This window comes from Alosa pseudoharengus, unplaced genomic scaffold, assembly GCF_046254945.1.
Source record: "Alosa pseudoharengus isolate Yale_2024_CS ecotype anadromous, Long Island Sound unplaced genomic scaffold, YU_APseudo_1.1 YU_APseudo_1.1_scf_4, whole genome shotgun sequence".
Lineage (NCBI taxonomy): Eukaryota > Metazoa > Chordata > Actinopteri > Clupeiformes > Clupeidae > Alosa > Alosa pseudoharengus.
The window spans coordinates 18,120,393-18,146,026 of NW_027468774.1; the positions used below are offsets into that span (position 1 = coordinate 18,120,393).

Sequence of the window (25,634 nt, forward strand, 5' to 3'; positions counted from 1 at the left end):
AAGGCAAACTAGATTACAGTGTCGCTAAACGTTTCTTCTAAGCTACACCTGACAATGTGTCTGACTGAGTGTGTGCTTTACAAAGTAAAAGGATACTTAAAATGAGGCAAACCAATCTTTAATTTTATTGATTGCAGCACAGGGAGGAGTTTATACACATATTTTGTCTTATTCAAAATATTCACTGTTAGGATCCATAAAGTAGCCTTTAATTTCAAAGTAGGCCTATAAATGCCACCTGTGAAATACTACTTGGAAAATACTCATTATGCATCATAGAAATCTTTGTAATTTCCGCAGTGCATTTTGACATGGTATTTAGGATACTGTCCTGACACAAAATCTATTTCGGTGATGAAATCAAGCCCAAACATGGAGATGCACATATAGTTTTGTATGCGACACACCACCTACGTTTACTGACATCATAATCCCAGCAATATCTGCATTTACCAACTAATGATGTATTGATTGATATTTAAATACTCTCTCAGTAGGTATCAACTTATTACCAGTAGGCTATGGAAAGTTATCCTGTGCAATAAGGCAAGCCACTTGTAGTAGGCATAAGTCAAGCATACAGTCAAATACAGAATGTCTGTCTGAAATTACAATATAACACAACTACCAAGTAACAAATTAATTGGTTAGGGAAGGTTCTGTTATCAGAAGCCGTAGTCTTTTAAAACAGTACTTAGCATTTATGTTGTCAGTGCAAGAACTAGAGCAGATAAAGCCCTTTAAGCGTCATCCACAGTCAAAAACTTCAGTGTCATATATGGACCTTTATAATATATAATATTTGAGTGAATGTTGCACACACTTGCCAATTCCTCTCAAAATGCACACTTGCACTGGATATTGGAGCACAGTATGGCCTAACCAAAGATATTGGACATTTTCTCACAGTGCAACTTCATATGACAAAAAAAAGTACAGGAAAAGTAACATCTCAGTTAAACATAAATATGTGTGTCCAGATGTGATAGTATACCCTGCAGGGCAGAAATCCTGTAGGACCTGCTGTTCACAGCAGTTCACATATGGCTCTTTCAATAGGCGTCAGCATAGCATCAGCAGTCTGTTTCCTAGAGTCAAGGCACCCTAACCAGAACTGAACCAAACCATCGAGCAGAAACCGAATGGCCACTGATGTATCATAGATGTATAATGTTAAAGGGCTTCATATGTGCATGCATGTCAAAATGCAGGTATTTATCTTATGCTCTACTTGGATATGATATAGTGTCTACCACATCAACTATACATTCAGTAAGTATTTGAAATACCATATGATTAAAAATGTGTACAGTACTCTAGGAGCATTAGGCTATGTTTCCTTCCGATGCAGTTAGGTTACTTCTAGGTAGCACACAAAATAATAAGGATAAAAGCAGTAAAGTAAAGCAGTAAAGCACTTCTCATTATGGGTAGTTGTTCTACTTACACCACTCATGGAAGCTTAGCATAAGTTAAAAAAGTAAATAGCATTTTATGAAGACATGGTCTTGGCAATGAGAGCCTTTTGTGACTAATAGCCATGGATGTACAGGCCTAATAAAATATACAATAACCTGGACCCATAAAATATCGCTCAGCAGTTGTAACACCTTCACTAGATCAGATTTTGTGTCCTTCCCTGACCTTGCCCGTACTATGTCAAACAAGAATCGTGCTGCTATTTTTGTTGAAGCCTAAGTCCGTTTCCAGAACTCCATGGGGTGACTGTTAGTGTTCAGCTATAGCTAGTGCAAGTTACAGTGGCTTTAGTGTTTCTAGTGTAAACACTTTCAACATCAACCAAACAAAGCTTTCACATTTCTGTGCAACTGGAACTTGAGCACACATACACCGTGGCATGGAACAACATCAAAGTTACATTCCTTGTTCATGCTTTGTATGCTCTAAACAAGCTGCCTTCCTGGATTCAATAGTATATCAGTACAAAATGCAATTAATGCAATCAGTCATCAAGCAAATACATATGGGCATCATATGTGTTTTAAAGGGACGGAAACCACGACACCATGATGGAAAATCTTGCCGATCTTTGGAGGAAATTACAAATGTAAGACCTGCTTCTTAAATTCCATACAGACAAACCAGTCACACTAACTGGCACAGCATGCATCACCAACATGGGATGGTTAAACTCCTCAGAGGCAGAATAAACTACTAGTTTAAACACCAATCATACATGCTCCAAAATGCTCATACACCATCGCAACACACATGTAAACTCAGTTTCTCTGTCAAGTGCAATGTTGTACTATCCCCTATTTCCCAATTAGTGCTGACGTCGTCCTACTTACTAGCTGCTAAAGGCCAGGACAGTGCTCTTTTAAAGCTCACAATGCTTCAACAGTGTCTACAGAAGTATGAACCTTACAGCAAAAGCAGGGAAGAACGGTTTACGAATCAGCTAAACATACTGGACTTGTTGTTGCCACTGCTCATATTTAGGAGGGTAAACTGTGCGTATGTAAAGTTAAGCATGGGCGGATTATGAACTTTCGGGCCCCTGGGCCCAGATGTATTAAGGGCCCCCCACTAATTGTCGTATATGTGGGAGGGGGGGGATTGGGGGTCCTCCCCCAGAAAATTTTTAATTTGTTTGATGTGATTTCCTGTATTCTGGTGCATTTTGGGGATGGCCGATACTAAATTCAATCAGATTCATAGCCTACATCCTGATTTGTTGATATTGAGGCAATGATTCCATGCAAAGGCTTGGGCTTCAGGGCCCCCTGACCACTTGGGCCCCTGGGCCTGGGCCCGGTAGGCCCGTGCAGTAATCCATCCCTGCAGTTAAGTACCACTTTGGGAGAACACATTCACTTCTTAGGAAATGAGTGCACATCCACCCATGTCCTTGTTCAGTGAAGAAAGCCTTGATAATATCTCTGTAAAACCTACCTTTTGCCATTACAAAAATAGGTTTTGAAATATGGAGTGGAATGGAGAAAATACATCTGCATTAAAATACATCTGCATTAAAATTCTTGTAAAAATACATCACTCAACACTCCTCCATCTCGGCTCCATAGCATTTCTTGATCATTTTCTAACTATGCTATGATTATATGTAGCATGCAATAAATGTACAGGATACTCCTCCTTCTCCAGATGCTTTTCATGAAATTTCTCAGATATTGCTTCTGGTCCAGCTAACAATGATGGTTGAGGCTAATGAAGATTACATGGTCTATGAGGGACACTTTTGTACACTAGGAGAGAGGTTTTTTTGGACCATTCACTGCAGAATCCTTCCGCTGGAGTTGCCATCCTCTGTTTTTGTTTCTCTTTATTATCTGAATGTATTCTCTTGTATTCTTCAACTCTTGGTCCATTTTCCACCTCACAGAATCTTCCCTTTGCCATCTTTCTCTCTTCCCCCATCACTCTCTCTCTTTCCCTTCTTGTTCTTACGACCCGACCCCGAGGACTTTCTTCATGTGCTCGTACACCACATAGGAGATGCTGACGGCAGGGATGACCTTGAGGAAGTTGGGGGCGATGCCGCGGTAGAGGCCCGGGACCCCCTCGTGGGACACGATGTGCTTGAACTGGCCCACCATTGACAGCTGCGGCCCACCCCCTGTGGAGGCTAGAGGGATAGAGGAGAGGGGGAAGAAGACAGCACAGCAGAGAAACATGTATTAAAACGCCAACATTGCGGTACCTTTATAGACCCTTTCGAGAGAGTTCCATTATCAGCATCATAGTTGGCCCCACAAGGCTTCCGTTTTAACATTCCATATGTTATCTTAATGCAGAGGAAGTAGATTGGGAACCAAATAGAACGTTCAAGCATTGTTTTTGTTTTTATTGTTGAAAGGGTCTATATGCGTCATGCACGTCATCTCCTTCATGTGCTTATGTAACTGTTTCCAGTCGACGACAACAAAGAGACACAGCTGACCGCTCTTAGAGATACCCTACTGCTATCAGTGCAATGGTGTTGTGCCTGGCAGTCTGGAGTAATTGGCAAACATTTTTTCAATAGTAACTCAGCTTTGCTTTGCAATTAGGCTTATTCGATCTACGTAATAATCAGGTAATAACGTTCGCAGCGGCCATTTTGTTGATATAGAAAATGCATAGGTGGGTCTATTTAATGCAGCTGTCAATTGACAAGCGCGACAGCACCGGTATGATCGCTGTAGGCTATTTATTTATTTGTACAAAATTTAACGTGATGGTAGGCCTATGTTGTGCAATAGGCCTAGGCTACAGTGCAGGCCGTTATAACAACAGCAATACAGGCCGTTCTAACAGCAAATAGCCCTAGATTCACCCACTGTCAGAAACATAGCCTACCTGTCAACTTTTTTCCAGGTGTCTTCCTGTTTTAATATTTTCCCGTAAAATATCCCATATTTTATTACTTTCATAACATTAGCCCCATCGGACTTGGCCGTCTCTTTACTGTTGTCCTGTACCCCCTGCCCTTGCAGCGAAAATATGTTTTTAAAGCATCGTTTTGCTTGAGAGTGATCCGAACAGTGTGGGAGAGAGCACGATTTGATGACAATCTCATTAGACCTAGCTTAGCTTCACACCTCGTTTAATTAGTGCAGCAGTTTTGTAGTCCTACGACTTCTTGCTCTCAGCAGAGGGATAGCAACAGAAAGACGAATGTTGAAATTCCCCTGTATTTTGGGTGAGTAACCCGGAAAATCTCCCTTATTTTCGTTGCTCAATGTTGACATGGTCAGAAAACGAGAAGAGAATGAGACTGAGAAGTAGTCAGCGCAGGAGAGACTTGTGGCTACATATGATAAATAGCCTAGGCTAAACTTACAGCCAACTCCTCACATCGCCATTATTATATTTGTATTATTAATACTATATTATATTGTCCTCTGTGGGCTTAAGTTAAATACGTTTTAGACAGCGCAGACAGCTGCCCCTATGCAATGCGGAGACATCAGCAGTAGCCTGATGTAGTCGCCTACCATAGATTACCTTTGGACATAATTGCATTTGCATAGCATTGCTAGGTAGGCAATGTTAGCCAACGTTTACAGTAGCCTAAAGGCTAATATATTTATTCATGATGCGCCCTTTTCAGCTTGTCTTAGTGGCACGGCAAGTGGCAAATAGTAGGAACAAACTCAGCGGAGAAAGATATCAGTAGATACTTCTGATTTGTATAGTGTTTTGTTCACTTGGATTTTGGAAATGTTACAGAGAATATGTTAGCCCTTTCTGCCAGACATGTAGTTGCATCATAGATCCTCCTGTAGAAGTTATCAGACAAAAACGATCACTGGCTAACCCACTTTAAACTACTTTAGCAAAGTCCTTGGCTGCAGGTTGTGAGCAACAGGCAAACGCAAGATACAATTGCAGTCCAATGAGATGCAACTTTATTCTCTGCGATCATGGCAATGTTAGACGATGTCGTTGGTGGAACAAATATAAGTTCGCCGACCTTGACTCAGGCGACTTGAACGCTTGTCCCCTTCAGCTGCGACGTGTGCCGATGTATGAACAAGACAGTTAGGCTAAAAATAAATATCGGGGTAATTTACAGTTGACAATAATGACGGATCTTTACTTAATGCTATTAGATATGGGTCCATACGTTTATTTACTTATATTGACGAGATGAAGCCGTTAGGCTACTGTGCTCTGCTCAGCTCAAATCTACGCGCTACAGGCGATTGTCACATAGAATATAGCCTATAGAACTGGAATGTCATATCAACAATATGGCCGCGGCGGTGTTTGCGAATAAGCCCTATAGTAACTTCACCTTGTGTTGCATAAATAAAATGATTATTTAGTTGCACAGCACATGTCTATGTGTTTGTGTTGTCTGTATGCTGCTGAGACCTTGAATTTCCCCTGGGGATCAATAAAGTATCTATCTATCTATCTATCTATCTATCTATCTATCTATCTATGTCTAACCTGCCTGTCTTATCCTCATTTTATGCCTTTCATCAGGTCTCCCTGTTTCACTTCTTTTCTCACTCGCTCTCTTTCACTCTCGCTTTCTCTCTCTCTCTCTCTCTCTCACACACACATTCACATTCACATTATAATGTAGGTGCACTATACAAGCCAGCCAGTGCTCCTCCACAAACGCGTAATGCACTAGAGGGCACCAGTCTGCCTCTGATCCTTGGGAGAGGGGTTAAAAACCCAGAGTGAGTGCAGGAGAAAGGTTGGTTGTAGAGGTCTGCGCGGGACTGATTTTTCAGTCCCGCGCCCGCCCGCTCCCGCAATATTCTGTCCCGCTCCCGCATTAATGTATCATTTTTAGTCCCGCTCCCGCCAGCATCTGTAACATGATGTCCCGCTCCCGCCCGCTAAAGCCCGCATGCAGGAGGGATAGCCTATTCAGTTTTTCTTTCTGTCACGAAAGGAGCACACACACCTGAGAAAGACTCCAGATGTCAGTTTCTTGGTTCTGAATGTAGGCTAACAACTGAAGTAGGCCTAGTCTGGTGCCCTCATCCTCTGTCATGCTTTCGATTTCGAGTTTTGACAATGAGTAGCAGGAACAAATTGAACCCAGCAGGGGGCAGCCGTGGCCTACTGGTTAGCACTTCGGACCTGTAACTGGAGGGTTGCCGGTTCGAACCCCGACCAGTAGGCACGGCTGAAGTGCCCTTGAGCAAGGCACCTAACCCCTCACTGCTCCCCGAGCGCCGCTGTTGATGCAGGCAGCTCACTGCGCCGGGAATAGTGTGTGCTTCACCTCACTGTGTGTACACTGTGTGCTGTGTGTGTTTCACTAATCCACGGATTGGGATAAATGCAGAGACCAAATTTCCCTCACGGGATCAAAAGAGTATATATACTTATACTTATACCCACGTAAACGACAATATAGGCTATAGGCCTGCTATCCGTCAGTTATGCTTAAACCCCGTTTTTTAATGCTGCCTAACAGAACATCCAGCTGAACTATAGTTATGAACACTACTTTAATCATTTCCATATTTAATTTTACGCACATATTTAATTTGCGGGAGTGCAGTGAATCATCGGTTTGTCCCGCACCCGCGAACGCACCTCTCTCATCCCGCCCGCTCCCGCAAAGAGCTTTCAAAACTTGTCCCGCACCGCACTCTTTTGCGTCGGGACCCGCGGGTCTACCGCGGGAGTGCAGACCTCTAGTTGGTTGTGGCAGCCAGAATATCTTGGATAGATCTTTTTACACCCCCATCGTTTGAGACTGGACAGTGTGCTGTGCTTTCCCTTGTAAATTTCACATCATTTCATATTTTGGATTTCGCCCCTAATTTAATTTCAGAATTTCCTCCATTTGAACTTGTGCTCACCGACCAGCAGGGTCTCTGCTTGGTCTGGCTGAGGAGATAAGGTGACCCAGTATCCCCTGAGTCACATTCGCAAATCAGCTCCTATGCATAACACTCTCCAACATCCTTCACACGTGCAAGGTTGGGGACTCCTGTTAGGCTGCCTTAAACCTCATCATTTGAACCCCCCCCAGACCCCAGCTGCCTTTGGTCAAGCCCCTGGCATCCCCACCAGAGTTTTTTTTTTTTTTGTAACTGTGGTGGTGTGGAGCTGTATGTGTAACTGTTGTTTTTTAATTGCCTATGTATGAGCTGTGTACTGTATGTGTGATGCAGTGATCGTGAAGCCCAAGACAAATTTCCCCTTGGGGACAATAAAGTATACTTTACTTACTTACTTTACACCAACCCGACTCACCTTGGGCCTGCATCCTCGTGCGGATCAGAGCCAGTGGGTAGCTGGCGAGCTGGCCGCAGGTGCTGGACACTGTGCCACATCCCAGCAGCACCAGAATCCCTGGGTCAGCCGAGCCTTTGCAGTACCGCTGCAGCCAGGCATTCTTTAGAGTCTGAGAGAGGGATCGAGAAAAAGAAGGTGGAGCATGAGATTTTAATAAAACTAGATGTACCGCATAGCGGTACAAAATATGACCGCCGCTCCGTCCTGTACATCCATTCCGCGAAAATAAATCATATTAATGAATTTGTCTCCATCTTCTACTCCATCCCCCACTCTTGAAACTTTTGTGTATGCTTGTTTGGAATGTGTGTGTGCGGGCCGCACACAAAGTCGCCTATTGGCGCTGCAAAGGTGAATAGATTTGTAGCACTTGCCAAAAAATGTGTAGCATTGTTATAAAACTTTTAAAATCTCTAAACAATCACAAGTAGGGCAGTTCATCACAGTCCATCCATTGCAACTGGACTGATGAAAGGTACACCTGTAGGCTACATTGTATTTGGGAAAAGCAGAAGGTAGCAGCATAATGTATTTATTTATTTATTTATTTATTATTAAACAAAACAATCCCTGTCAGTTCCATGCAGTTTTCAACAGCTATCAAGAAGAGAGGTCATGTCATGGATTTTTGTGAATGTTTCTTCTTCTAAATATATGCATAAGTTTAGTCATCTAGTTCATATGATATTCAGCTTTATTGTCAATGCACAAATTAAATACCAGTAGTCTAAAACAAAATGTAGTTTTACCCAGTGGTGCAAATAACTGATATGTCCAAAAGGGCCTTCATGAAATGCGTTGCTAGACTGTTCATACACATTTTAACGGGCCAAGTTGAAGAACTACCGTCCGTTATTGTTCGTAGGCTGTTCATAGGCTGATTCATGTTCCCTTGCATTTTGCAACTATGAGGTCCATGGTTAGTCTGGCTTTCGCCAGACCAAGCTCAATCTTTTAAGAAATCGAAAAAGAAATCCGGCAGATCAGGCTGAGTTCACCGAGCCTATAGTCCATGGTAGGCACCCGATAGAAATATTGTTTAATTTTGCGATTGAGATATCCACGTACTGGCGCCCCCCCCCCCCCTGCGACGTGTTCGCCCCGGTTTCAGAGCTATTCTAAATGCAAAAATGCACAGAGGAGTTATGACAAAACCGTGACTGTTAACAAACTATATAAGGTAGGCCCTATGCTAGGCCTATTACACAACATAAATGGTCACTAGGCTATGCTGGCCACCCAAATAAAATCTCCTTTGGGAACCAATGGCTTACAGTATCAAGCGGACTTAAGCTGCCACCTCTTGGCAAAAAGTTAATCGTTTTGCATATCAGTAGTAATACATTTCACGCAGCTGTGTTAATCACGGAAAGCGCGAATGAAGTGGACACTTCTAAATAGAACCCAACCCACTGTACAGTAGCTCAAGGTCTGTGGCTAAAGCAGCCATAATGAAAGCGTTATCATTGTTTGGATACTTTACACACACATGTTTTTTTAATCGCATAGACTACAACTACCAAGCTGAAATCAAAGCACATCGACTCCCCTCTCACACCCTTAACGCGCACTAAGAACAAACAAAAAGCATCCCAGTCTCACGGTAGCCATAGGCAAAACTGTATCGGACCGTAACGTTGGTACTAAATCATCCATCGCAAAGAATGATTTTTGTAGCACGTGCAACAAATATGTGTAGGTACAGCCCTGCCCTGGATACAGCTCTCAAGGTGCGCTCTAAAACATTTGGTTTAAATTGAGATGTAGATATGTAGATCATCACGGGTGCGTTAATACATCTACATTGCGGCGAGTTGACACAAATTATTCACTTTGACAAAATTATGTAGTTTCAGTCCTAGTTACTTTACTTTGGGCCATGCTCTTCCTTACTTGAATCACCTTTGAAAATAGAGGATTGAAGTAGCCTATATGGGTGTTTGGGAATGAACGTTGACTCAGATGCGTATTGATAGTGCTGCTTGGTATAACCGCATACCGGTAGTTTTCTACAAATGCAATCAAATTGGCCTCCATCACTTAACCCATGCTAACGGTAACTGTAGGCTACCTAGGTCCTATTGATAAGATTAACGTACCTGCAGTAAAAACCAAGCATGTTCGATAAACATTCTCAGATTTATTTCGGCTTCAAGAAGAAATGGAAGCTAAGCGTTAGTTCTGTCAGGAAGACTTAATTGGTCACTCATCATTCATTACTTCCGTCCAATCACCTGTCTGCATCAGTCTTTATAATGACATGACTATGCTTTGCACCTGCCTGTTGCTTTCAGGTGCTGATTTTCGATGTTCCGTATCCATGCGTGGGTAGCTAGTAATTCACTTCGCCAAAACTTTAACTTGTGATGCAGTCTCAGATCTTACCTTACGTTCGCTTTCAACTGTTTTGGATGCATCACCAAAGTCTCGGGGTTCCATTAATGTAGGAGGATATATCTCTCGTAAACGTCGGAGAGTAGGTAGGCCAAATTGTTGCCACTTGTTCGGGTTGTCCGCTTGGTCTTATCAACGGAAAGAAATAAGTTCCACGGCTTTTGAAGGTTACTCTTTTTACCCTAGTCTCGTTAAGATCCTAGTTGCTTAATGATGTTACGTTCGTCGCTAACAATGCAATTGGTCGCTAAACCTTCTGACGGAAAACGTCAGACTTATTAGGCTACGCTGTCACCATAAACACACGGAACCCTCTTAAACCTCAGTTATTCCAGTTACTGTAGGCCTATCGACACTCGCGATGGTTTCCCTGCTATAATACAGCTTTGCTAGGTCCACATCCTAGGCAAATTGGCTCGCTGGTTAGGCTACTGTTGCGTATGGAAGGCCAACAGGGACAAAAGTGGCTACTTTCCTTGTCTGCAGTGCACTGATCTGTTTATGAATGCAGTTCAGGAGACTGGATGTTAGTTTGCAGAGATTTATAGTAGGCCTGTTGGTATTGTCTGCAGGGCTATAATATCGTTATTAACCCATAATATTTCCGATGCACCTGAAGGCCATGATTAATCCATTTTCATTCTCATGTCTGGCTGATTATCGTGTCATTGTCTGTTACTGTCATGGTTAAATGTGTCTACATAATATGTAGGCCCATACATTGTTGATTTAACTAATGGCAATGTAAATGTTTCGTGGCTGTTTATTTGCCCGTGTGCTAGGTCCTTTTAAAATTCTCTATGTATGCTATTCTGTATGTCTCCTCTCTAACCACTCCATTCCTCCTTGCAGGTCTTCAGGCTGTAGGGACTAGTAGCCTACTAGAGCTTTCCACAAACTCTTTCTCTGCTGAAAGAGCAACACCTCTAGCAAGCACAAGTCTTCAGGCCAATACTGCACCCAGTTATTCACCTTTTTTCAAGCACAATACACTGTGCTTGTCGTCATTCGTAATCCCCCATTAAGTCGTGGCAGCCGCAAGCACAGGGATGACATTACTTCCCAGTTCTTCATTAGGCCTACATTAACATCTTAATCTTTTAATTTCAGAAGTAGCTCCTCTTTGTTTAATTTAAATGCCTCACTCTCTAAGTTAAGGGCATGCATCTGTCTGCAGTAGAGTACTAGTCCCCTAACTCACTGTAACTATCTACTTCACGCATGGATGTGTGGCTGGTTCTCGTAGGCTATAGCCAAAACATTCATTGAGGGACAATGCTTTGGTTCCTATTTAATCTTACTTCATCCAGGTCACGTGGTGCCAACTTAGATAAGGAGGTAAGTAAGCTATATCTAACCCTGTACTCTTCATGTCTTTATCCCACCACAGTAGGAGCAGCAGCATGGGGAACTCGCATCGTTAAATCTTTAGATCTCGCAATTCACTTTTGAATATCCCTGGATCTCAATCACGTTTCTCAATCGTCATATGATCAAATCAATTGATTATCAATTCTCAATCATCAATTATTTGGCTACATCACCAATTCACTCTAACTATCTACTTCTTTACAGGGACTGTGGTGCTGCTTCAAATATACTAAACGTCCATTTACTCTTTGCTTAGGAGCAGTGCATTGTTTCACATTTCATCTTATTTCACTCAGTCAGCATGATGAGGATTACTCTTCTATCTCTTGTCTTGTTTATTTAAGTTATATGCTTAATCATCCTCAGCGACCATCCATAAGTGCCAGTGTACTCCAGCTATGTATCTGTTGATTGTATTTTGTCTTGTTTCAAGTTATGTTGTGCCCTTAGGTCTGCTGCTGGTTAGTTAGCCCTGGTTCTGAGCTCTTCAAGCATTCTTTCAGCAGCTCTGTGTTTAATGGGTTCAATCAGGTGCTTTGCTTCAATGATGGTCCTTCTGCATATGGGATTCACGGGAGGTCTTCCCTTATTTACATTCACAAGGTACTGGTCTCATTTAATAACCTGATGTTACTAATGCACTTCTACCTGCTGGTTGTCTATGCCTAGGCCTAAAGAATGGTTCACAATTCATTTAACTGCCATGGCTGGGAGATGTGGCCTCTTCAATAGGCCTTTACTGGTTGTTCGTTTAGTATTGGTACTGCCTCAACAGCAGCTGCACTAGGATTACCCGCTTCCTCAATCAAGTCGCTCGGGAGATGGTCCTCTACTGCTTACGAATTTTATATATAAGACCTCAGGATCAAGTGATTCTGGTCGCTCCAGTAGCGCTGTCAAGAATCTAAGGTAAGCTTCCTTGCAAAGGTCTGGTGGTGGTTCAAAGGCTCAGCTAAAGCCTTATCTCGATTGTCCCAAGCCATTCTGATTTCAGTCACTTCGCACCGCCGGCACTTAGGCACAGAGTTAAGTAGCATATTCACACATAATAGCCACATAAGCACCGCCGCCCCTGGTCAGCTTCTGCAAGCTCAAACCATGGCACGTTTAGTCACAACATTTCATGCCTATCCATGTCACTTCTTAGTAAGCACAACACTTCTCAATCGACATTGACATATAGGCTCATCATTGACGACTCGGCAGTCGTCTCGAATCGCATCGTTCGCATCGTTCGTCAAATCAGCACAAATCCACGGGTATTTGCACCACATTCTTGCATCGCAAGCTCCGAGCTTATGCAAGCTCCTGCACTTCGAATCAACCTCTGCATTACCAATGCTGGTTATGCTCATCTTTACACTCGAGAGAGCACTCATCTCCATGAGCTGTTCTTATTCCTCGAGCCCTATTCTAAAGAACTTCATGTTTTCTTGTCTTGTTTAGCTAATGTTACCTATGCTGCTCATCTTATTTTGGGTGGTTTTCCAAGAGCAAGGTGCAAAAGCATGGCCTCCCTCATTTCACCTTGCCCTTGGGTCTGCTTTAGCTTCATTCTGTTGCAGGATGCGGCCTGCTCACAGAAACAGTCATCACCTTTTAATAGGGGTCGTCCTTAAATCAGATTTATTCTGTCTTGTAATCATGTACTATCTCTTGCAAATGTCTGGTGGTGGTTATTATCTAAATTTAATCTTACATTCATCTTTTCTTCGCTTCGTTTGTTCCAGGGCTTTGGCTTGGTGGCATTTGTGCAGCTGACTCCTTGTGCACTGGGTCTGGGTGCTTGTGGGTTGTCTCATTAGTACCGCTGCTCGAATAAGGCCAACTCGGGCCACAATGCATCGAATCATGCATCATGAGCTTCTGCAACTGCAGGCTCTATTTCTTCTGCTCTAACCCTGAGCATTTGCAATGGCAAGCTCTATTTCTGCTTCACTGCCCCGAGCATCTGCAACCTCTGTCCGGCTGCACTGACCCCAAGAATCTGCAACTGCAAGCTGAATCCTGCAGCACTGTACCTGAGCATCTGCAACTGCAGGCTCTATTCCCCTGCTCTGACCCTGAGCATCTGCAACTGCAGGCTCTATTCCCCTGCTCTAACCCTGAGCATCTGCAACTGCAAGCTCATTGCCCTGCATGTCATTTGGGGGGGCAATTGTGGCCTACTGGTTAGGGCTTAGGGCTTGCAACCTGAGGGTTGCCGTTTTGATCCCCGACCAGTAGGAGCGGCTGAAATGCCCTTGAGCAAGGCACCTGACCCCTCAATGTTCCCTGAGCGCCGCTGTAGCAAAGCAGTTCACCGCTTTGGCTTAGTGTGTGTGTGTGTGTCACCTCACTGTGTGTTCACTGTGTGCTCTGTGGTCACTAATTCACGGATGGGATAAATGCAGAGACCAAATTCCTTGTACACATATGCAAGTATCCTATACCGAGAAACCTGATTAGCATTTAAATTTTCATGTTGGTTAACGACATCTGCAAGCTTGACTCCCTTCTATAGCACCAAATCAATTTTAAATTTTGAGTTACAGGTGGCTGAATTATTATCAAATCATAAGTTATCTTATTAATAGTATATTTATTCAGGTCATCGGATACTCTTTATTGCTTTCTCTTATTCATCTCCTGGGTTACAACATGCACTGTTTAATATTGTTATGCTCTATTTCAGAGAGGATGACCATCTAAACATTTCTGGTGGGTATCTTTATTTCTTATTCTTTGGGGGTAGGCTCCGCCACCTGCCGAAAACCAAAAAAAACCAAAGAATATTTGGTTTTCCTTTAATCCTACTGAATTTGTAATTATGTATCGGCCGTTCTAATTGCCGATACCGATAGTATGTGCGTGTGTGCGCGTGTGTATATGTGTGCACCACTATCTACAGGCCAATGAGTGTACAGTCACTAAATGTACACAACTTTAATTTTTTTAGACCCCCCCCATGGATGAAATTCTACGAAACTTGGCATACCCCCAGAGAATGCCAGGTTAATCATACACATAAAAGTTTGTGCAGTTCTGAACATCTTAACTGAAGAGAGGGGCGATTAAAGCAGAATGATATTGCATTTTCATTTTTTACCCGGGGGGTGCAAATCACAAATGAGTGATTATTGGCTAGGTTGATGTGGGCCCTTGAGGCCAACATACCATAAAAATGTCTTCATCCTCTGTGCCACGGTTCAGGTAGAAAAAAACTTTGACAATCATTATATGACCGCTTCGCTAGCGGCGGTCATAATAAAAAGACCATTCTGGACTTAGTTGTTGACTGATTGGCCAGAAAGGCTATTTGGCTATATGAGCAAACCTGACCGGGGCAGAAAGGGAAAGAACACAGCATGAGGCTAAATCACAAACTCTCCCTGGGGTCACTGGTAACTAATATGTTACACTCATTTCCCAGAAACTGTCTAAGTCTGGCAAAGGCAACTGGAGTAGACTCAAAGTCACAGACACACAGACACAAACCTCATAGACAGCCAGATCGATGCCAGCGTATGGAATGATGCCGAGAGTGTTGGGCATGTAGCCCCGGTAGAAGGCCCGCACTCCCTCCTTCTGAAGGATCTGCTTGGCACAGTCCACCATGCCTGCGTACTGGCCCGTTTTCCTCAGAGTCAGCCGAGTCTTCAGCACCTGCCACCAGGAAACAGTTTAAGTGAGGGGAGACTTAAGGGATTAGAGATTGAATTTAGGAGATGGGAAGAAACTAGTTATTGAGACGAGAGGACAAAGTGGTGGTGGTAGTATGAGCATGTGCTTGTGTGTGTGAGCGTGTGCTGGTGTGTGTGAGCGTGTGCTTGTGTGTGTGAGGGGAAACTGTTTGATCCCCCCCACCCCACACACACACACACACAGCTTCAGTCATGCTCGTCCGTCTCATTAAGTAAATGCCAGCAGTGAGAGCCGACTGCTGCTACACATTTGAATGCGGCTTAAATTTCAGAGCAGAGCTATGAGCGAGCAGGGGGACTCAGCAGTGAGCAACAAGCTATTCACGTGCTTTAACAGCCGTCATTACCAGTAATGGGCCTCTCGCACGTCCTTGTTGGGGTCAACAGTAAGCCCACACCCTCTTTCTAAGTTTCCGCCATCGGCTCTAGGTCACCACTTTGTTTTGCCACTGTTGACTACCTCATTTACTATGGTCAGTATGATGTGGGGGATCTGACAAAGTACACACAGGAAGGATGTCTTTGTTTTTGACCCTGCCTTTAAACTCAGCAAAGGATTGCTATGTGCTAACTGTCAAAAAAAACACCATCAGTTCATAATTACAGTAGACACAGTGTTTCTCATGGTCGATGATCTTGTTTTGTAAAGGCCTGACATAGCTACTTTGTTTTGTGGCAGCACAAGGGCTTGTCATAATTGATTTTATGAATACATACTACATGATCTGCATTGTCTTAGTGTCATTCAGTTTCAGTTTCGCTACAAAAACATAGTAAACAATGGTAGGGATAGTATCTAAAATCTCTCACTGTTACTCTCATTCTCTAGGGCCTCCTGCTTTCCCTTGTAAATGCATCCCATGGATGGTGATGGATGTGTAATCTGATGTACCTCCATAGGGTAGATGATAGTCTGGGCAGTCGCCCCTGCCAGAGAACCTGCTAAGAACCTCTCCTGCACCCTCAGCGTGCCTCCCTCCCTACAGCCTCTGAGCACCCATTTAATCTGCAGGCACAGAGGAAGCCAGAGACAGGATGCAGATGTAAGAACAGAAGGGTAAGGGCTATAAGAAGGTGCATTCTATTCTCAAAGCCTAGGATTCACATTTACAATGCATGAATTCCTGAAGCATATGATTCATTTTGGTGTACCCATTAAAATATAATATCAACATTTCACATGAAACAATATCATTATATCAAAACATCACATGAAACATCAAGGCAGAGAACCTCAGCTATGGAGAGCCATCGAGATACAGGACTCCCAGCAGTGGAAGTGAGATTGGTAGTATAATAGACTGACTCAGACAGCCCTAACCTGTTCATAGGCCATAAACTTGATAGCTGATTCTGGGGCTATTTTGAGCACGTTAATACCATTCCCCCTCCATAGGGACCTGATACCCCCCTCCTGGACCATGCCACGCAGGCCTATCCACAGGCTCACTCCACTAGAGCCATGTACCTGCAGACAAATAACAACTCTGTATCAGTATCATATAGTACAGGTACCATCAGTTCATCATTATCACATACAGACCACAATAGTATTATCATATACAGACAACAATATTTTTACCCTCAACCCAAGTTGGGGGCAGAGGTCCATTCACATAACTTAAAAAGTACTGATCCAATTTACTTCAAATTTTCATACTAGTTGGAGGGTCACGATATCTCAGTCCTGTATCAGAATCCAAATGCAGGATTTTCTTTGCACTTTCTTCACTGACGAAGGTAGGAGAGAGGGTAGGAGTGAGAATAGGATAGGAGTGAGGGTCTGCAGTCGCCTGACTGCTGCTGTATCATCATATACAGACAATAACATTACATCATCAAACAACCTATACTGCACATGTGCCACCAGCATAGCTGACTCCAAAACGGTACAAGAGATGTAACGCAGTGCTGCCTGACCTGCAGGAACACCTTGAGGCGGTCCAGTGGGGCTGTGCCGGTTCGTGAGACGGCTCCTGCCATGGCCCCCGCCATGAGCTGCCTCCACACCAACCCCGACCTCCGCTCCCGCTCCGAGAACTCGTCAGGGACCGTCAGGTGCTCACCGATGTCAAGCATCTATGAGAGAACCACACAGAGCATTACACCAGTTAACATGGATGGATTGTCTTTCCACAAAGCATAAACATCTGCACTATTTGTGACTGAAGAAAAATGTGGCCACAGATGATGCCCTCCTCTCTCACTGACCATAGCATGCTTCCAATGATGAGCGATTTCCTCCAGGTTGTGAAGGGGGTTGAACAGGAAGTGATCTCGCCACTCTTTCCAGTCAATTGTCATGGTGCCATCCTTGTCCATGCTGGCATGTGAGCAAAGAGGCCTCTGTTATATGTTATGACTAAACAGCAACATCTCCATCTACCTCATCACCATGCGCTGACTATTGTAAAATGGAAGAATTAGCCTATGTGAAGGTAATAGTAGAATAGTTAATATATTCTTATATTTTGAAACAAAAATGTATCTCTGTGCTGCATATTTTTCTTTGATGCAGGGCAGGGATTTTCTATGTCTCTCAGCCATATGTTTATGACTGTTATAAAAAAGCACTCATTGTCTTTATACCTCTGGAGGATTCGGGAGGCCTGCTCCACGGATACATCCACTCCCAAGTTGCGAAGGGACAGCTGGATTTCCCCCACATCTATGTGACCTGGAAAAGAAACACCATCACCTCTCAACATTTTATACTTTCTCGTATGATACTCCCTGTGATTAGTCAGTGTGACCCAGCTGTTTGGCTATGTCAATGGGCAACAACTGAACTGGTTAATTTGACAATATAGGCTTATTTTCTGACCAAATACATGCAGTTATAATGTTTCTTTCAATTTACACAGTGAATGCACCATCTCATGCATATTAATCTTCCCCTGTATGCAAAGGGTATATCACCAACGTATACAGTATATAAATATATATCCATGCATGGGCATGCGGTATGTGCATTGTGCGTGAGGAGCGTGCAGTGGGGCGTGACATGTGCATGCAGACCATCGTTGTTGCGGTCCAGGTTGCGGAACATGAGCCGGAGCTCTTTCTCATGCTCGAGAAGGTACTGGGTGAACTCCTCAAAGTCCAACTGGCCATCGTGATTAGTGTCGCTGACGCGCACAATCTAGGGTGGGGAGGGGGGTGGGGAGTGGTCAAAGGAGATGATAAGGAAAGGAAGAGGGGGTGGGGTCAAAGGTGAAGGTTCATGAGGAGAAGACACAACATGATGAGGGACACATTATAACATCACTCACAAAACCTGTGCAGTATAATGACAAATGCAAATATTTTGTGCTTTAGTTTTATTGCTGTTAAGTGTTGGTGTTTCCATTGTTTCATAAGATTTCCTGGCAATGTTTTGTAATGGAGAAATATTCATGCTACTCCCTCTACAATAGTCAGAAAATGGGGGACAGCACATGGAAGAAAAACAAAGAAAATCCTGCAGGCACACAAGGAGAGAGCGGCCTGTTCTGGACCCTGTACTTTCTGAAATCTGCCACCCCATGTGCTTAGTGACCGGCAGCCCAATCTGAGGTCGACCTGCAGAGTGTGTGTGAGTGTGAGTGTGTGAAGCGCTAATCTCACAGGCTTCAGCTCAGCACATGACTCAAACAAACCCAACACTCAGTAGAAAAATAGGGGAGAGTCTTTGCAGAAAGTCAACAAACCTTTCTCCTGCTCTGCACAAGGCTTGCTAGTCTCCTGATACGGTAATGCTATGCAAGACACCCTACCCAGATAGACAGTTCTGTTTTCTGATCACACAGGAGGATGGCTTTCTTCATCCCAAGCGACCATAACACTGGTACAACTTTAAAATAAAATCTACATTGCAATTAACCTTCCAATGTACAAAGGATGTTAAACTGGTCCACTAATTTCCCTGGCCCAGTCTGTGATATAAATAAGCAACCTTTCTATTTCGGCAAGCTGTATCGCCTCTGGGTGTCTGACAACTCACAGAGGACATGTTGAGGCCTACACGACATCACTGTGTCCTTACAAACGGATCAACACTCTCATACTTCAACGTATGCATCAAGTTGCTCATCATAATCTGCACTACAATGTGCCATCTATCATATCGTGCTGTTTGTTGGGATTCATAAAACATTGGCAGCCGACTAGAATCTCTAGAGTCTTGGGAAATTCTAAATTGTAGAACTACTTGACAATTCATGTAGGCCTACTATTTAGGTAACAGGAAATGTAATAAGCAAACACACAGCCGACTGAATATCTGCGATTAGGGCTGTTATATCAATGACATCAAGGGTCAACTTACTTCCTGGAAACATTGCTTAAGTGTGCTTTACCTAGGATGAACAATACCATACAGTTACTCATAAACTCCAACTTAAGGAGGAAATAATTACCAGGAGTGAATTTGATAGTGAAGTTACTTGGCTAAGATGTTCTGACGATAAAGTCTACTAGAACCTCACTCTCTCTGTCTCTCTCCCTCTCCCTTTCTGTCTCTCTTTTAGACTTGACAATGTTACAATAGATCTAATTGACAACAATGACAACATCCTAGATAGTGATGGGGACGAGACCGCCTATGCCGAGTCCGAGACAAGACCGAGTCTTTGAAGGGTCGAGACCGAGTCCGTTGGTTTTCAAATACAGTCGAGTCCGAGTCAAGACCGAGTCTTTGAGGAAGCAAGTCCGAGTCGAGACCGAGTCCTTTAGGAGTCGAGACCGAGTCGAGACCAAGACCATAAAAACATGTCAGTTTTCATATTCATGATCTAATATCACCCCAATTAATAATCAACAGTTAGGCCCAGGCTTGGAATTTCACCATTTTAGGGGCAAGGCCACTTGGCCTTCAGTTGGGCATATTTGGTGGGGGGCACAAAGGCCACATGTCAGGGCACCAAGGCCAAATTTAACTATACAGTAGTAGGCTATAAAAATAATCAAAGTTGTCTTTAGCCTATTCACAGCAGTAGACCTGCATCACTGTATGAAACATTACAAAAACATGAAACATGACATATTAAATAGAACTGTAAATAATGTAATCATCTAATATTTAGATGTCTAGGCTATATTTAATATTTATATTTATTTTATATTTGGCCTGTTATGGAATCATGTATTGAGCAATTTAAGCACAGCTCAGCTTTAAGAAACTCAGATAGCCTAGATGCATGCTTAGCATTTTTTGATCATTAAGACTCCTTTCACAAACTCTTACTCTATATCCTCTGATTTTAATATTTACCTATATCTAGGCAATATTTGTAACATTTATTTTGTATTTGGCCTGTTATGAAATCATGAAGAACGATTTAAACAGATTTTGAAACCTAAAGACCAAAGTTGGAGACATGAATGTAGACCTTGGTGCAGATTACATTTTTAAATTAACCGGAATACGCTGGAACGGCTTACTGTACAGGGGACTGCTTTATTTCTGGTAAGGTCTTCTGTTTATTCTGATATATGGTTTGTCGTGTTGAACTAAGGGTTCGTGAAGTATTCCACCGAGATGAATGGGTAGGGGAGATGGGTATAGCACCTTATGTAGACGTTATGATTAAATGTAATTATATTATTTACTTTTCTCGCGAACCGTTCACCACAGCAATTAGCGGCTAACATCGTTTAAAAGCTGAGAAAAAGCTCTTTCATGTGATGTGATACATGTGTCTGTGTGATGAGTAGGCTTAACGATTGCGAGTATTTCAACTGAGAAGAATGGGTGAGTTTGGACGCACTTTCTGTCTTGCCATGCTGCTGTCATTTTCTCCACTGTGTAAGACTGAATTAGTTTGCGCTGTGATGCTAAGATTATTTTGACAGGCTATAGGCTAAATAAAAATCGCTATTAAACGGACGCAAAGCAGAATATTGAAAGAAGGGGGCACCAAGGCCAACGCAAGGGGCAAAGACGTGGCCGCCGTGAAATTTCATTTTCAGTTTTTTTTATATATGAACATAAAAAAATGCGCTGGTCTCGAGGACTCGGTCTGAAATTACGAGTCCTTCTCTTCCCACTGTGAAAGCAGAAATCGGTCTCGAGACCGGACTCGAGTACTAGGCTACATCACTGATCCTAGAGGTAGGCTATGTCTGTGATCTGGTCTGGCTGATCTGAGATCTCAGTGAGTCCTGAGTCTGTGTCAACATTGCTTATAATAAATAACAAAATTGCATTTCACCCCTACATAAGTATCTATGAAAAGCCAAACATCAAATCCGCTAACCTCTGTGGTTCTACCTTTTCTCCCATGGGTATAGTGCATGACCCTAGGGATGTAAGGATTACCGGTATAATGGTAAACCGCAATAAAAATGTTGACATTTACCGTTTTCATTCCAAATATCATAATTATCACGGTTGATTACCACGGTGTGGAAACCGTGTGTTTAATCCTTCCCAGCTTCATCCGAGCCTGCTTTTGACATACAGTAGGCCTAGTACAATGAAACAAAACTGGTCCTACTGATTCTGATGTCTTTGATGGATTTAACTGATATTCGGATTAGGCTACACCTGCTTTTAAAAGGTGGAACATTTTCACCGCAAAACATACACTGCATCATGTAGCCACAACGTTTGTTTCGGCAGTCAGGATGTAGGCCTATGAATGTGAATGAAAATATGTCCTTCTCCAGTAGCAATAGGCCACCTTAAAATGCACCAGAATAAAGGGATCACATCTACTCAGTAACAACTATGAGCACCCCCAGGTGAAATGAGTTCCAGCGTCCCGGTTAACTTTTGGGTTTTGCCCATACTTTTGTAACTATTTCAGCTTGTGTAGGCCTATCAGGGCTTTCTGAACATATTGAACACTTTTAAAAATACCGCGATAAAACCGAAAACCGATGATTTTGGTCACTATTAAAATGTCATAACATTACAGCCCTACACTGACATCCATCCTTTTTGTGAAATCATGAGGGAATGTCACCTAGATTTGTGCAATCCATGCCAATTTTCCAATACATTAAACAGGTTAAGAAAACGTTTCCTAACTAACTTTAGAGCCATAGGCTACAATATTGAGTGCTGCGTGGTTTCAGAGGATAGCCTGTGTAATGTAAGGTGCATACCGGACTTGACTATTGCAGTCAACCTAGAATGAGATTAAGGATATCGTCTGCGTTACCTCTACAGGATGGCAGGTCTCACATAGCGCGCTACAGGACATTAAAAATTAAGTTCAGGCCAAGCGTCCCTTGAACTGTGGCTATTTTACAAAAGCGATGGACAATTCTGTTTCTAACTCCTGGCCGAGATCACACCTCTAACTTCACTCAATTCGTGCGCTATTTTCGGCGCGCGCGACAGTAGGCTATTGCTTTGCCCTAGGTGTTGACATCATAATTTAAAATAGACTAGCCTACAGAAATTGAGACCTGCACAAATGTACACAAATAAATAAGCACAGAAAATAGATTAAGTTGTATTGATCATGTCAGTCTTTTATAAGCCTATACGGAAGATAGCGAGCAGATTCGGGTTCAGGGGAGTTCAACGGAGGCCACTTAGCCCGTAGCCTATAAGAGTTCAGAGTCCATGACATTTTAAAACATCATGTGCATATGGCAAGAATCACCAACAAATTCAAACACAAAGTAGGCTATATCCGGCTAAATAGAACCTAACTATCAAGGTGTTCCTTACCTCCTCCACGTCACCACGAACACCCCAAGCAGCTAGTCCAGTGCGCAGTTCATTCAGGTCTATCCGGCCGTCTTTATTTAGGTCCAATTGGTCAAATAATTCGGCCCATCGTTTCTCTCTCTCTGGATCAGTAACACTGTTGTCTTGACAGCGAGCCCGAGTCCAATCAAACCAGAACCGAACCCTCGGTTCGCCCATGTGAATTGTGTGTTTCCAAAATCCTCACTGCTTGTACTGGTTTAGATGCTATGACGGGGAATCTTATACACCGTCAGACGAAGTGCACGCTGAGGAATTTGCATCACGCCCACACAAGATTGAGAATATAAAGTCCGTTTGCTAAACGATCCCTATCGATGCCTGACCATTACGAGCCTTAAAACAGTTAAAATTGAATGAAAATGCACAGAAAGAGCCCAACTTACATGTCACACTGCCCTACCTCCACATCTGATACTAGAACAGGGTTTAATCCTGTCAGCATTAGGCTCCTGAAAATCTCTGTACCGGTGTAAATGAGCTCCCCTGTCTGTAATATTAATCCCCGTATCGGTTACATTGCCAGTAACCTTGGTGATGCCTAAATCCTTCAATTAATTCCCGTGAATAACCATTATCGTCACAGGCACGTTTGCAATGAGTTAGTCTAGTTAAATTGCACATCACAACCAATGAAAGCCTCTACCGTTTACCGCATTGTCGCGCGGCAGCTGTGGCCGTGCGCACGTAGCCTACTAGGGGATGTTCACCGGCCATTTTTTGCAGTTATACTTGGAACTCATCAGGATTTAACTGACCCTCTACGCTTTTCGGAGACAACGAGTTTGAGTCTACGATTAACCTGCGTCCTCGTCCCCTATTCAGTAGCCTACCGAGCTCGAATTTTCGCTGGACAGCCGAAATCCGAACGGCTGGTAGGCACTATAGGCAACCTCTCACAAGTAGATGTTAGATGCTCACGTTTTTCTTCTCACGCGTTAAGATGAAGCCCGCTGCTTTAATGCACCAAAACAGCCCGTAATGTTTTTGACGTTATGAAGATGCCCTATTTTTCCACAAAGCGCAGTGGATAGCTAGGCTTCATTAAGCGCTAGTGTGACAGCTGATTTTGACAGCTGTAGCGCATCGTTCGGTTGAATCAAATTGTAAAATGTAACACTGACTTTTTATAACCATTAACACACTTGGGTTAAGCTCTACTATAGCTTACTTTATACCATCTGGCCTTGTGATTTGTCTCCTAATCTGAATTGTTATGATGCCTACATTCACATTGACTCCACAGTCAGACCCATAGATATTAGTAGAGACCATGGAGAGGATTTATGACGTGGTATCTCATGATGATGCGCAAATGAATGGAAACTACTCAGTAAGCATTTTGCAAGACAGAGCCCTGTCTGGAGATTAGGCTACATACAGCCATTCATGTCTAAGCATGGACAGCTGTTTGCTTGTTGGCTGCTTCGTTAGGAGTGCACAGCATTTGGGCATTTAAACAGGCATGTCTTACTGCAGGTAAAACTCCCAGATGTTGGTAAATTCCTATGTGTTGCACTTAAATGCCAGTGCTGGCTGCAGCAGGTCTAGTGACTAAGTACCAACATGTATTATAAATGTATCTAGACCTTTTTTTCTGAAGTTGGTTGCACTATATATTGTAAATGAAGCAACCCCTTCAAATCTTTATATTATACATATATGGAATTCCATAATCCAATTCATATAGTAAGACTTCATGGCCCCCCATTTGCATTGAGATGAATGGAATCATGTCAAGTTCATTACAATCAGTGGCTATAAATACTAGCCCAACAGGAATGACAGAAAGTCAATGGCTCTGATGGCAGCCCTGTATGAAGCCAGTTCTCTCAGTGTCACAAAAACTCACTCTGCATTTCAAACATGGAAGCCTTGCCACAAGATCTTTGGCTGGAGTACGGAAAGGAGCCATTCAATGGGCCAGTCCCATAGTGAAACATCACAGGACGGCACTGAGGCTTGCAACGATTGATACAGTATGTATCAGGATAGACTGAACTCAGCAGGCAGCCAAAGCATGTGGAGTGGCGTCTCATTTATATACACAAGCTCAGGCCATTTATTAGTTGTTGTGGAATTCTAGTGTCTAATCCTTAGGTGTTTACAGTGATTTTGTCAGAACGATTGAGTTTTCATATATACAAACATGGGGCATTCTTGTGTTAGAAAGATTTCAAAATATTTTGACTAGAACAAAGCTGAGGTAATTATCTAAAACGACAAACAATATTATGTGTTATGGACAATATTATGTGTTGTGGACAATTTTTGTACCATTCCTCTCTCTCCTCTTTTCATTTTCTGATGATCAACATTCTATTAAATTTTCACGTATACTTTGTTGTCTAAGAGGGGACTGTTACTACTGAACTGTCATGGTAACACAATATCACATTCAATCGCTCTTGAACTTGGGGGAGCACTCCAGTTCATTTTTATGCCAAATAGAAAAAAACATTCAGTGAAAGATATCCCATAGTGCTCTAGTGCAGGCAGCCATGGCAAACTGGCAGACACACCTGTGCTTTTCAATTCAGTATAGTCTCCTTTAATGTGTTCCACCACCATCTGGACGTAGAAAAACAAACACTCTTTCAGAGTACCAGACATTTCTGTCCAAGAAGAAGAACATTGGGATTACTTAGTAGAAACACATAAACCAAGGCAAAGCTCTTTTGAATTCTGATTTTTAAAGGCTACTAATCTGCATTGAAAGGATACTAAGCAGAACTGAATAACTGAAT

At 42.9% G+C, this 25,634-nt stretch overlaps 1 protein-coding gene across 1 annotated transcript; it reads right to left on the minus strand.

Annotated features, from left to right (window-relative positions):
• Window positions 1–161: 161 nt before the first annotated feature.
• slc25a23b (solute carrier family 25 member 23b) lies at window positions 162–23,046 on the minus strand. The gene is made up of 10 exons (XM_076266635.1): window positions 22,849–23,046; window positions 18,204–18,327; window positions 17,775–17,862; window positions 17,397–17,508; window positions 17,106–17,264; window positions 16,507–16,653; window positions 16,078–16,191; window positions 14,980–15,147; window positions 7,696–7,846; window positions 162–3,607 (listed from the first exon to the last, which is right to left on the minus strand). The coding sequence occupies exons 1-10, from the start codon at window positions 23,044–23,046 to the stop codon at window positions 3,426–3,428; spliced, it is 1,443 nt and encodes a 480-aa protein (XP_076122750.1). The 3' UTR covers window positions 162–3,425.
• Window positions 23,047–25,634: the final 2,588 nt, after the last annotated feature.

Coding starts and splice junctions, on each gene's coding strand:
- slc25a23b (XM_076266635.1), bottom strand. CDS start 23,046: ATGGGCGAACCGAGGGTTCGGTTCTGGTTTGATTGGACTCGGGCTCGC. Junction 17,265..17,396: donor ATCATTGGAAGCATGCTATG/GTCAGTGAGAGA, acceptor GTTCTCTCATAG/ATGCTTGACATCGGTGAGCA. Junction 3,608..7,695: donor CACGAGGATGCAGGCCCAAG/GTGAGTCGGGTT, acceptor CTATCCCTCTAG/CCTCCACAGGGGGTGGGCCG.